The 15,028-nt window shown below is 31.6% G+C and overlaps 1 protein-coding gene across 1 annotated transcript in view; it reads right to left on the reverse strand.

The window, feature by feature from the left end:
- Smp_158730 (hypothetical protein) overlaps positions 1–15,028 on the reverse strand; it is a gene marked incomplete at both ends in the record, with an annotated part of 54,279 nt that overhangs the window by 25,292 nt on the left and 13,959 nt on the right. Inside the window, 7 exons of the mRNA XM_018788510.1 lie at positions 2,888–3,174; positions 3,638–3,827; positions 4,099–4,969; positions 6,636–6,739; positions 7,844–7,986; positions 9,701–9,803; positions 12,568–12,795. Of these exons, the coding sequence (XP_018654045.1) occupies positions 2,888–3,174; positions 3,638–3,827; positions 4,099–4,969; positions 6,636–6,739; positions 7,844–7,986; positions 9,701–9,803; positions 12,568–12,795 (1,926 nt within the window). The remainder of the gene's footprint in view (positions 1–2,887; positions 3,175–3,637; positions 3,828–4,098; positions 4,970–6,635; positions 6,740–7,843; positions 7,987–9,700; positions 9,804–12,567; positions 12,796–15,028) is intronic.

Consider the following 15,028-nt stretch of genomic DNA (forward strand, 5'->3'; position numbering starts at 1 on the left):
TAAAATAAAATTTTTTACACTGCGTGGTAATCCTATTACAAGTGGAATAATACAAAGTAGTGTTTATGGCCTTTAGATCCTTTCAGCCTATCCAAATAATACCTGTAATTGCTGCAGTACGAATAAACTCTTTCTGTATGTAAGTGATCTCAAGATAGAGCGTTCAATTTTTGTCCGCACATTTACCCATATCTAAAATGATTTCAGAACTGAGCACAGAAAGGTCGCCTTATGGTATTTAAAATGGAATTCGGTAATAAGAACTGATAAGAGTAGTTTAGTTTGCTTTGATGACACTTATCTTAATTTTAAATTCACCATAAAAAACATAGAGCGACATGGGTTTCGTTCAGTGGTAGACTTGGAACTCACATATTCTTATAATTTTTGTTCTTCAGACCAGGTCACAACACAGATATCTTAGTCACCACGAAATCTGGGCTGCCTACTGCGTAACTGCCACAACAATGGATCAAGTATTTTGTTGTGCAATGTTAAACTTAGATTGCAATCTGTTTAGTTTCAGTTTACACTTTTAAATGTTAGGGACGATTATGTATTAGACTATAATTTTAGATACATTCAGCTAGAACTCAACCCTATATGAAAGTGGTAGCTTATACTTCATCGAGTATTTTTCAACTTTGCAAGCAAAATTTCGAGAATTTAGAACAGTCTGTCACATTTTCTCAGTGAAAGACATTCATTACCATCGTTTATATGGCAGATCGAAAGTTTTTCTCTTCTGATTCGGCCCTATTAATGCATAAACCAACAATTATATTACAACCTACTGATGAAATTTTAGAGACTTTAAATGTATCAAAACCGTTATTCATGAAGATACCCATGAGACTTCCTTTCAGATTGATGTTTAACGGCCTTGCTCAACCACGAGGTTAGATTATTGATCCGCTGTCAGTTATACTAGAGTGATCTCATACCTTACCCTACTTACATCACTTACTTCTTTCCTGTAAGGATTTGTTTCGAACAGTTGATTAATTTGAAAATCTACATAAATTGATATGTTAAAATTTATTCTTATACATATATGGTGAGAGACCTATGACAGTAATATTTTGTGGTTACCGTTTCGTGCTCTTGGCTTTTGTCTTCTTTTTAGTTGTAAATGATTGGATGTACCCCATAACTGGACAGAAACATCCTTACGTTACACTATTTATTTTACCTCTTCACAAACAAGACGTCTTATTGTTTCTATTAAGAAAATACTGATTCCTAAATAATGGGTTTTATCGGTTATGAAGTTGCAGTTATGTCATTTTCCTACGTTTTCCGCACACCCCTTATGAAAGAGAAAAGTACGATTTTGAAGACTCGTACGGTACTTATTATGGATGGAGTATCGTACTCTAAAATAGTGTCAGCTTTGATTACATATTTTTCTTATATCTTATTATTGACGTTACTATCATTTCGGTGACAAATGTTCAGTTAAAATAGTTTGTGAACTTCATCTTTTCACATAATATACTCATATTTTTAAAATGTCAATACTTTGTATTAACCTGATCAGCCCTATAAATTCGTGTACATTCTGTGACTATCTTCAAAATGCATATCATTATTATTTTTAAAAGTAACACAGATAAGACTCTGATGTTAAAAATATCATAGATTCATTTGTTAGCAAAGTGGAAACTACTAGGTCAATTACATTAGGGAGATTGCAGGCGGCAATTTCTTAACCTTCAGATTCAAGGTATGTATTTTTCAGTAATCTTAGACTAACTAATCAGTGATGATGATAACTAGTCTGGGGACCGATAATTAATAATTGTAAATAGTTTGGAAAGGTAAAAACGACTCAGATGGTGATTGGTCTGTCACTTCTCTTTAAAAACATATAACTTACACTAACGAACTGGTTCAGAAAATGTTGTTTCGAATCAGGTCTGTATAAATAAATATAAAACTGCTGTTTAATGTGATACATATGCGGTATAATATTTGAATTCAGAGAACGTATTTGGCGGAAAATTGACTTCAAATTCCGATTGTATATAGTTTCCGTGCTATTCCAAAATTCCCATAATATATGGGCAGATTCCTGGTAGGAGAAAATAATAAAACAAATAAAATTCAAAGAATGAACTGGGGAAATACTGAAGGTAAAAAAAACAGCTTATTTTTATAGGAAGGAAATCTTTCTTAAAGCAAATTAGTCTGCTAAGTGTCTATCAAACACTTCTATGTTCACATTATTTATCTATCTTCTATTTGTAGCCATGACTTGTTGCTACCATGTAGCGTTATGTTCAGTAACAATATTAATAAACTTGCCAATTTGTTTTCAATGAGTATGTGCAGATATCACTTTGTTCAAGTTGCTGGTTTTGCAAACTGTTTTGATATCAAGTTTAAAAAAGCTAAAGAAAAGTCATCACTATTATAAACCGTTAAGTGATAAAAATTTATTGTTTATCACTGAAGGTGAAAAGATAGGAGCCGTGGTTTATAAAGAATTTAATAAAATTGAGTTATCGCCTAAGTGTTGTTAAATGATTTATTGAGAACTGGAATACTTCATAACCTTCAACTCCTTTCTCAAATTAATCCAAAATTTGCATGTTTAAGGATTTCTAAAAGATTCTTTTCCAGCTGATGAATAAAGTTCTATTTTTTTATACGTTAAAATAAAAGTTGCAAGGGGTATGTTAATAAGGTGATAGTTTGTTATTCATGTTTTCTGAAATATACATAAAAGGTTACTAGTTTTGTAAAAGAAAACATTTTCGAATAGTATTATTTATTATTTGTGTTTATCAATTGCTTATGTGTAAAATAGCGATATTCAAAGAAAGCTTCATGAGAAATGTCCGTATAAACCACTGTGAACTTTTATTCTAAAAGTGAAACTAACGTTCATAACTGGCAACTCGACGAATTGGTAATTTTCATCACCAGGTTGTGGCAAATCTGGCTGTAAAATAACGGTTTGTTCTTTATCAGTTTCCTTAACTGATTGAGGTGAATCAGTAGATTTCAGCTTTGTTTTCTTTGATTGTTTCTTTTCGCTACCAGAATGACTTCTTGACTTATCTTTTTGAACTGATTCCACTTGTTTGTCACGATCATTTGAATTTGTTCGTCTCTCTTTATTATCATGTTGTTTGGCACTTCGTCCTCCTGATGGAGATCTACTTCCCACTAGTTAAAACAAATGAACATAAAAAATTTTGGAAATGATAGTAACGTTAAAAAATGCATGAACTAAGAAATAACAGTTTTATTCTAGTTCGGTTATAGATATTAGTAAGGGAACAGAATTGCTTCTCACTTTATCTTCTTTCAGAGATCCTGATGATCCCGTTAAAGAAACTCAGTTCAGATTGATGATCGATGAGCTATAACTTTTCAAATTTTAACCACTACGGTTATGATTACAGATACAATTTCAGATTTGATGTCACTTATCCAACATGTTCATATCCCAATCGTCAATAACCCAATTGAAAAAATAAAGAAAAACCTATCTGTTCATGAGTTTAAATTAATAGAATTTTAACTGAGAATTTATTGACTATTCATGTTTCAGATAGTTAACTTTCAATATACAAAATAACTGAAAAGTAAGTAAACAAATATCGACTAGTTATGACTAGTAAATCACCTGTTTTTCTTTGACTTTCAGCACTTCCCTCTTTTTTACCATGATTACTTTGCCTAGAAGTTGTAGAGTTTTTACCACTAGATGAAGTTTTAGCTGTAACAGGACGTTGAGTCGAACGCAGTGAGTTGGTGCTACCATTTCTAGCTTTCAACTTGTCGTCTTTCATGTTATAATCCTGTATATCTGATTTCTATAAAGATTAAAAATAAAGGATGGATACAAAAGAAAATGACGAAAATGAGAAATTTAGTAATTTTTTATTTTTCATAAATGTGGAATATGGAATTAAATTTAAGCTATTATTTTACTGTTGATATATTTAAGTTAGACTGCTGAATAATTAAGTCACATTCAGAATAACTCGAGCCTTTTAAATGATAAGATGTATCCAAAGGAATTTCAAAGTTGAATTAAAAACATTTTCATCTTCATTATTACTATTATTATGAAATAAGACTTACTTTATTGTTATAATGATCATTTTGATCATCATTATTGGTTAATTCTCTGGTAGAACTTGCGAACAATGTACGTTTACTGTCTTCCTCTTTCTCATCATCATTTTCCTTCTCAACATTTTCACCAACATTCATTACAATGGTTCGATCGTTTCCAGTGAATTCTATCTGTTCAACTGGTATTGTTTTAACCAAAGCGTTGTTTTCTTTACGTTTGATAAATTCTTCAATTTGTCTTTCAATTTCTAAATAAACAGCTAATTTCATGGATTCATCATTATTTTCTATATCATAATCATTGAATTTTGTATTATATAACAAATCTGTTAGATTTACAACACATAAATTTGAATTTTGTTTTTGATAAAATTTATACAATTTTGGCCAAGACTGAATGAAATTAACTAACCGTTCCGGTATGTTACCCTGGGTTTCTTGTAAAATGTATGGAGAATAATTAAAATTATCGGAATACGTTGAATTCTGATTTTCGTCCACTTCTGAATTATTATTCATAGTATGAATTTGATTAGATGATGTGTTCGTTTGTATATCAACTTGGTTATTGTATGGTATTTCTTCAGCGGTTGTATACTTTGTCAAAGAATCATTTAATGCTGTCTTTGATATTGTTGTATGTGCTACACGTTTTAAAATTAATTCATCTGATATATCTAGTAAAATAATCAAATCTAAGCCATTTTTTAACTTCAAATCTGTTGAGTTTTGTACGTCTAAAAGTAGTGGAATGTTGTTCGATTTGTTGTTATTCATTACCAATGTGTTTCCGGTTAACTTTTGTTCCAGTAATTTAGCTTGATTGTAGTTTGTTGGAAATCCATCTAGTATAAAACCAATTGTTGGTTGAAGAGATCTTGATGGGAAAAGAAGCAAAAAAATATTATAAGAGCATAAAGAAATTTATATAGATATATAACAAATCTAATAACGAAATAATTACAAGATAACTCAATATGGTTGATGGTGTAAGCTTTGGGAGATTTTTCTTTGGGTAGGTTGTAAATTCGTTCTAGTCAATCGTTGGAATTATGCGAATTCAAATATTGTGTGTGTTAATATAAGTCCCTAGGGTTTATCCGTTGTGTTTTATGCACTTTTAATAGAGTAGAATTCTAACGCCTTTCATTCACAATTTCTCGCTTATCACCCGTCATGGAAGAGGTTTTCAGGTTTTTCATGAATTCATTTTGGTTTTCGAAATGTTTAGAAGAGTGTTGAGTGATGGGTGGAGCATAATGAAAAGATGTTAGGTTGATAATCACCTGACGAGACGAAATATCGATTTATACTCCCTAAATCAACCGACACTAAAAAGCGAATAAGGTAACCGATAAACTCATTTTCTTCTTTCCAGTAAAAGACACATTTATATGCAAAATATCAGCTCATAAGGGAGTGTGATTAGATCCATCTTAAAACAGGAGATTATAACATGAGGTTTTATGGGTCATTCATTTTGCACATATGGTTGTGATTTAAGCCTTAACGTCATTGCAGAGACAATACTGTGAAAAGTTTGAAATCTGCAAATTCACTGCCACAAATAGCAAAATGTGTTGTTAGTAGTTCCAATAACATTATATATGGTGATGCGTTCAGAGTTATTATTATCAGTTGAGTGCACATACATATTCAATTTGTAGACAAAAGTTCTAATAAATAATAGAAAATTTCAAGTATATTGAAGCAATTAAATTGTGCAATGTCAGTTGTTGTTACGATGTAAGAAATTTAAATGTAAATTATCCTGTTTCGATGAAAATAAATTAATTGAAAATGTCACAGCTGAAATAATCCCAGAAGCTCCCTAACTTAATATAAGTCAAGTTGAGTAGTGGCTAACGTCTAGGAGAATCCCCTAAATTCTAGTTAGAAGCTGTTACTGATACAGTTTAACAATGTTGGTAGTGGGGACAGATATCACTGATGAGGTTGGATGATGATCAAGCTGTATTGTCGGTTGAGTAATGTTGGGAATCTGATCCATTCGATTTTCAGTCAGCGTTTTAAATGTAACGTTTTTACCGTGGGCACTAATCATCGCCGTTCCGACCACACACGAGGTCTTTGGTACACATTGATGAGTAGTCCCAAATTAGGAAGGGACAAATGTTTAGCGTTTTCTGGTTTTCAACAGTTTTCCAGCCAGTGTAAGGACTTGGTCAAAGGTATTTAAACAAAGTATTGTTTACCCAGAAAATAAAATCTGTTTAGAAGCACGAAATAACTGAACTACTGAGAATTCAAACATTTCATAGATTACATTTATTTAGCATTTAAAGCTTAACGGCAGTTATTCATTATTTAGAACGGCAGAGATGTGATAAACCCGGAAAGTTCATAAAAAATGTCATTAGTAACTGTGGTAAGTATAGTTATGTGGACTTTTTACTCATGGAATAAGGTTTAGTGAATATATAGTGGATTAATTATTTTAATGCTAACTCAATATCCTTTAAACTAAACTTCAATTAGGTAGTGTAATTTGTCATGAAAATGAACACAAGCAATTGACTTACTTGATTTTTTCATATACTAAGTCAACTAAAAGATCGTCGGAGATTTCCTTTCCAACTTTTAGTTCATTCCATAAACTTTCACCGAGTTTCGCTTTAGCTGACAGCTGAAATATTAAATCTATTATTAGACTGTTTTAAAAGACTAGAAAGTGAAGATTTGTTTGAATTGTTATTATTAGTATTAAAAGTTAGAAATTGCAAGAATAATTAATTCAAAAGAGCCTTTAGCACAGTCTTTTTTTGATATTTAGTCATAAAGTAAACATAGCTTGGCATGAATTACCAGATAGTACCAGGATAAAAGACTGAACTCCTGTATATTATGACAGCCTTTTGGTAGACAAATTAGTTTTTAGCATACATAACAGGTCGTAAATCTTGAAAAAAACCTATCATTGTGCAAATCTAAATAGTATAACACGATAAAAATGATTTGAAAAAGTAGTGTATTAGCTGAATATGTTGTAAAGAATCCGATCACTCATTGCATTTTTATATGAAAGCGAATAAAGTTCGCAGGGAGGGTATGTACCAGATAGAATTCGTGGTTTTCATACCACGCTGGACTAAGCATTACCAACACGAATTGTTTTTGAAAGCATACAAAAGGTCACAAACTTTCTGATTGACAGGGTTTTTATAAATCTAAAAATCTAGAGCTATTGGTATCAAATAAGGATTTAAAGACAATTTTAAAATCAACCCTATGGTTTGTTTCTCTTGTATGTTTGACAACAAAGGAGTATGGTTGTGTGTACCTTTGATTATTTTACATATTAAAAAGAAAACATAACCATTGCCCTGTACATGGAATTCGACGTTTAGGATTTTCAAATATATTTTCCTCATAGTTTCCTTATTCTTGAGGTTGTAAGATACTAGTTTAAGAAAATAAGAGATCATTACCTTTACTGTTTTATTTCAAATTCTTGAATCATATTTTAAAAACTTAATATTGATCGATAGGTGCAAAGTCAGCACCCCAATTCAGCCATTATTTCAACTTACTTCATTGAGTTGCATCTGATTCGTATTGGAGAAATGATGAAAAGACTATACATTGGTGGAGGAAAAATGAAAAAGATCTAACTAAAAACGGGATAAATCTTGTTTGGGGAAATGATTAAAAACACTATCATCATTATAGGAAACTAAAGTTTACTTTAGAAAAACATGGTTGTACAGCAACGATAAATTAATTAGCATACTGTGACTGTTGAAGAGGTTTCTGTTCCAGGTAGTGTAGAACTTTCAACGGGTGTATTGGAACATTCGTCAGTTTCTTTATTTTCATAAGCTTTTAATGCCTCTTCTATAAGTGTGTATGGATTGATTCCAACACATCGATTATCTAGAAGTTGAAAATGTATTAAAGTGTGAGGAATGGAAATATACATATTGACTTTTAAATGCTTAGTATTGGATTTTGGTAACTTAAAGAAACTGATACATCTTCATTCCAAAATAGAAACTAAAGTATTAAATAAAATCATGAAAAATTAAGCAACTGTTACAGGTCATTTTTGAATTTCACAGAACCCAACAGCACTAACTACAACAGTTACCATTTAGCCAATAAGCCAGAATACAGTGGTCAGTAGTTTTTTTAAACTTCATTTGTTTTTTTATTATTTTTACCATAACATAAGATACGATAACTTTAGACGTGCTTATGCGACAATGTCAACAGCTAATTACCCCAGAATATCTTGGATTAAAATTAACCACACACTCATTACTACCTAGTTTCTGCTCCCTTAAATAATGATAAGGATTTGAGAAAACCATCTTTATTCATTTAAAAAATCTGTTCGTCTTGAGAATAAAAGTAACTTTACTTTCATACGATGTCTTGGAATACTTCAGAATATATATATATATATATATATATATATATATATATATTGGTGATATTGTCATTTTATGAGTTACATTTTATTCTATCACTTGAACAGTTCTTTTCATTTAATATTACATTATTCTACAGCAACCGAAGTTATTTTAAATAAGTCGTCTCAGAAATATATTCTTTCTTCATAACAATGACCACTATCAAATTAAATGAATATACTAAGAAAAGTAAGAGAAAGGTGGCGCAAACTCGTGGATTGGTTGAAGTTAGACATTAACACTGTTGAATGCCGGCTTTGTGGTCCAGAGGTTAAGCGTTCGCGTGCGAGACCGATATGTGCTGGGTTCGAATTCCGCGTGCAGGGTCGTGGATGAGGACTTCTGAGGAGTCCAGTGCTTCTAGGCTTTCCATGGTGGTCTACCGTCAATTGATTCATGAATTCAACTATTAAATTACTATAATATCCATAAAACCCCTTTCTGATTATTTGAAGTTGTTATTGTTTCAGTTCATATTTAAACCAAGTTTGATCGTTAATGTTCATGTTTAATATCATTTCGACAATTTAAACGGAATCGTGAGAAATACTGAAACGTATATTCAAGGAACTCCTATGCCAACACCGGCTAGTCGATCTACTCATAAATACATATTTCAATGAGAACGACGACAACTAATATCAAACTGACGAAACCTAAAATAGAATGAGATTCGTTTTCAAGATCTGGATACCTTCCACTCTTAGATGTAACTTAAATAAGACTGTAAGTAGTTTATGTACTAGCAGAAATTGGTTAGTTTAGAACTGAGGATGTCAATAGTTGTCACACCGTCACTTCAGTTAGATTAAGTAAATCATAACACCGTATTTTCAAATCAACTGCAAGTGAATGCTGAATTCCGCTTGTAATTTCTTACCATCTTATTGGTCTGTTATCAATGTATCGAACTAAATGATATTTGACTTGACTATTTCATAAAACCAAACGGATTTATTATGATAAGGATATTATAGCATTGTAAACAAATTTTTGACATTTTAATACAATTTAATGTTTATTTGTACCCGTTATTTCAATCGACATCTTAACTAAAGTTTATTTCCACGACAAAAATTATTCAACTGTTGTTATGCTGAACAAGAAATGTATTAAGAAAATTATTATCATGGATATTAATAATGGTTCATTGAAATTTAAAAAAAGACAATTACTCTTTTCTAACTGGCTTATTATAGTTGTTTTGCCACTTAAAGGTTTACCAAGTAGTGCTAATTTAATAGGGAATTCCGGTAAATCTGATTTATTTGATTCAATCTGTATTGAATAGAAAAAAAACCCAGAGAATAACACTCAATAACTTTAATGAAATAAACGCATTTTAAGCAGATTCTGTATTGACTTATAACAGCGATTTGGAAATACCAGAATAATAATAATAATGGTTTTATATTAAGTAATGTAGTAGTCATTAATTCTCAAAACTAATTATGAAATATCGGAATAGTTTCTTGTTTATCATCCATTCAAGTTGTTATTATCGAAAAGTAGATTTTATTGATGTTTTTAACAGCCAGTATCTTCCATCCACAATCAAAAAACGTTTTCTACCAGTTCAGCTGTTACAACTGTTTGTGAATCTGTTGTATGTAAGGTGCTTGAATTTCAATGAATTTGTCTCTTATTTTGTCAAGCAATAAATAAATAAAAAGAAAAATATGCAGAGAATAGCAACATTTCTGTTTGAGTTTTCAGTATTTATAAGTCTTTTAAACTGGCAAGTGAGTGTATACAGTTAGCAACCATATTGATTCACTTCAAATGAATTTAAAACTGAAAGGTTAACTTATGTATTCGCTCAAACATAAAGTAGGTAGCCCAAATGTTTCAGCAGGCCTACAAATTTTGGTGTTAAAGTTATGAATCACAGCGCATAAATGATATGATTTAGAATAAATAGGAATTAAAGTTTCATTAACATATTGTCGTTTTCGATGGTAAGACGTTTGATTTTATTTTTCTGCATAAATTTTTAATCCATTTTATATTTTCATTGTTTTCCTTTATATCACTGTATGGTGGAGAATAAGAATTACTTGAATCTTTGCAGTGTCGTGCATAAGTCTCATGCTGCTTGGTTCATCTAATATGGACTTAGTTTTACTACATCCCAATCCCTATCTAGACGGTATTCAGGTTCCAAACCAAGGCCACATTATAGCAAATTTGTCACATACTTTATGTGGCTTAACCTTAATTTATATTGCAATATGTTGACTTAACTGAGGGCATGGTAAGATGTAGGAGTCATCCTGGTTATATATGAGGTTTTTATTAACACAGTTACCTCGAATAAATGAATACAAGGTTGAAAAACAAGAAAATTATTCAATAGTTGATAATCATGGTAAGATATTACATCTAGTACTAGCTAAAAATTGTGTTTGATGGAATATGATATGATAAACTTACTGATGTATCATTGAGATGCTCAATCATCTTTGATTATCGAAACTTGAAGTTGGAAGAAACATCAGAATTTAAATTTATAGCTTGATTGACTGACGTCGGTCTAGACAGTTTATAGTTGTGCAAGGTTATTTTTCATCAGAGCTCGCTCTGTTTCGACCAGTGAACATACTATATGGATCTAGTGTCCTTAAACTAAAAGGCGTAAGCGTCGTTTGTTTGAAAGCTGATAGTGTAGTGGACGCTACTTACACCATTGCTTGTAAGTAGTATGTTTCGCAACTTAAACTCGGAGTTGTCAGACGGAATGAAGAGTTTCAATACGTCGAAAGCGCGGCGTTGGCAGAATACTTGGAGACCAGACGATAAAACTGTTTGGATTGGAGAACATACCAAAAGATGCAGATGGACGATTGAAGGCTATTTATATGTATTACGTTAGTACTGTGTAACTTCTTACAGTCAACATACATTCCTACTACCTATTGCCTTCTTTAAGATAGTTGTACAAACTCTCAAACAAACTTCCACCCAAATGCAGTACATGAACTTGTCATTCATCAATGAGTTGGATGATGTTACACAATGTATGCGAGTATAACCTAATTCAATTGATACTGTAAAGTGTTTGTCTTGATATGTTTCTTTTCTAAACTATACAGTACTAAAAAATGAAGCAATCTTCAAAAATCATGAAACCTATATGGATATTCACTTAGTATTGTTTGTTTGAATCTTCCCATTGATGTTTAGGACTGCAACTGGTCAGTCTCTTATTAGCATATGTGCATACTGTGCGTATTGCCTCGATATAGCCTTAATTCACAAGCATTATAAGCAAAGATGGAAGCGAAATGTACTGTGTTCGAGTCCCAGAGTGAACATCAACTCTGAGATGCAGATACATCCAGATGACAAGTCCCAAGTAGGACGAAACGCGCGTCCTGGATTCCACTGCTAGCCACTATCTTTGCCTATATGGATATGTTTATTTTAAATTATTGCCTATATTTATTTCTAGGTGTAAAAGACAGCTTTTCTCCTTTAAAATATACATTCAGAAAGCTCATTAATTATTATCATTTTTATGTTAACTTCATTCTAGTCACAATTTGTTTTATTTTATTTGGAAATAAAGCAAGAAACATTCAAGTGATTTGAATAAAAATATGTAGGATGATAAAGTAGCTGAGTTAGTCATTACTAACCACTATTTCAAGGGATGTTTAGAATGCTATTGAGTGTTTGATCTCAAAATATTTTTTTTCAAAAGAGATATTTATTAAGGTTTATCTTGTTAGGTTTCGATGAATTACGTTTTTAGAAATAGGAGTATAGAATTGAAAATAAAGATTTGGAATATTATGTCCTTTATTTTCTCGTGTAAATAGGTAAGTATTAAGCACCTATGTGATATAATCTAGTGGTATATGAAATGTTTTATGTACCAACTATCATTCAGCCCTCTCTGGTTTTTATTGCATCTCCAACTGATAGCAGTTCTTGACAAAAACCAACATTGAACTAGGCAAATATTTCAAAAAAAATACTTTGTTAAATGATGAATAGTTGAAAAAACGGTTCTTTTATCAATGTACACTAATGCACTCACGGTTGGCGGAAAATTAAGTTTATATAGACGTTTAATTATCCATTCTAAAACTGGATTGGTTTTTATCAGATTAATATCGTTTGGTAGTTTGAATTCGCATGTTTTACATTCATCTTTGAAGTCGATCCATTCAATTGGTTTACCTTGTACATGCCAAAAGAATTCATTCGGCAATGATTTCGTATAAAGTGTACCAATTTTGGCTACATTCCAATCGCCAGTAAGATTCTACAATATAATATATATACTAATGGTATTGTATTTTGAAAAACATGAATTTTATGTTTATTAAACTTTTCTAAAATTAGAACTACACTTGTCTTACTACTTTTTGTTTCAGTCAACTTAATTCTATTACAATGTCGTCATTAGGTAGCACTTAGATATACATAAAGTGTATAAATGTTCCTCCACTGATAAGTTGTACAGAAGCGTACATTTTTATTTAATTTGATAAAAAAGGTTTTTACCTTGAATATATTTCATTTAACTTATAACAAAAATGATACCATTAGAAATAACAATAATCATACCATATCATAACTTTATAACAAGTATTGTTAATTATCTAGAATCGTGATTGTAGTCATTCTAAAGTAGTTCTTGTTCGGAATTCATAATGAAGGACTGTGTAAGGGAAATGGATTATTTCTTAACATAGACATGATTATCAATAATTTCTGTGTATAAACAGATTTCATTATTAACATAAGTTTAAAACCTTTTTCTGGTGTGATATCATTTCGTGATACGTCCTGTGCTATAATTTGAGAATGAAAAAGTAATTCTACATTATGTAAATACAACCATTTGTTTATATTTTCAGATTTCCCATTGAATCCATTTACCAAGACACTAAACATATTGAGACTTAGGAATTGGTTTAACGACGCTTGTAAAAAAAAGCTGATACTTCTTATCTGACCTATAACTTAATGTTAAATTAACGAATTGACTAACGGATGTTCGCAAATCACAGCTAATTTTGATAGATGAATATGAAGGGAATCCATTGAGTTAACAAGTGTCTCAGAGAGTAAACTTAAGTAGGTAAATAAATTTAAAGTGTAGATGCAGCTGTAGGATTTAGATTTCGGTATTTTCTTTCATTTTTTGTAGGTGATATGATGATTTATTACTTTGCATAGAAAAATATTATTCCAAGAACTTCATCTACTTGTTTTTTCCATGAATTAAGACAAAAAAGTACCGAGGTTCATGGCAACTTATTAATATTAAAAATTTGGTGTAGTTTTTATGCTCATTAAAACGTTACCCTAAACAATACAATATGTAATAATAGTACTAAATATTCTGATTGTTACGGTTTGTACAATTTTAGCTGGAATGTTTGGATATTCTTCTATTACAAAACAGATCTAACGTGACTAAATAAACCGAACGTGTTATATGCAACGTAAATTTGACGATGAATACCTCACACAAATAAGAAGAAGAAAGATGGAATATTCAGTAGCACTTTTATGCCTTAAGATAGGAGAATTTTGGTTCATAGATATCACAATATTATCAGCATTGTTTATGCTGTAGTAACTAAGAGGAGTGGATGTGAATTATGAGGGACTGTAATAATCTCGAGGTATAGAAGGTTACAATAATGATCGTTGTTGCACCAACACCAACAGTTCAAAATAATATTGATTTGACACAACCATAATAATGAAATGTGCAAAATGACTAACTTTCATGAATTTAATATTAGTATGTACTCAAAGTTGATGTTTAATAGGTTTCACCTATCTCAGATATCGTTTTAATTTTTTTACGAAACGTTTTCTATAAACTTATTTTAAAATGTTAGATAATTTTTAATAAAGCAATTAATACAGTTTTCCATAGTTGAAAGCGTGAGTCAGTTGAAGCTAGACCACCATGGAAAACCTGGGAGCACTGGACGGACGTTTCGTCCTATTGTGGGACTCCTCAGCAGTGCGCATCCACGGTCCCGCCTGGCGAGTTTCGAACCCAGCACCTATCAGTCTCACGCGCGTGCGCTTAACCATTACACCACTGAGCCGGTATCCGATGGTGTTTATGTCTAACTCCAACCAATCCACGAAGTTGAGCAACCGTTCACCAATTATCTTCAGTGAGTTCCTATCTCACAACAGACGTGGTTTGAGCTCCACTGGTCACTGCTTCTCACTAGAACTCCAGGATTTACCTCTCGAAGTCAGTCACTGGTGAGCATATGATTATTATTATCAGAAGGGGTTTTTGAGGATATTTAGTATTTTCATAGTTGAAAGTGTGAGTCAATTGAAGCTAGACCGCCAGGGAAAACCCGGAAGCACTGCACATTCACGACCTCGCCTCGCGAGATTCGAACCCAGGGCCTACCAGTCTCAGACGGATTTTACCACCAGAGAACCACGGAAAACCAGGAAACGCTAAATAATTTCTCGTTCAAGTTAAGGGCTAATCAGTAATGTGGCGAAAT

Source organism: Schistosoma mansoni, chromosome W, assembly GCF_000237925.1.
Source record: "Schistosoma mansoni strain Puerto Rico chromosome W, complete genome".
NCBI lineage: Eukaryota > Metazoa > Platyhelminthes > Trematoda > Strigeidida > Schistosomatidae > Schistosoma > Schistosoma mansoni.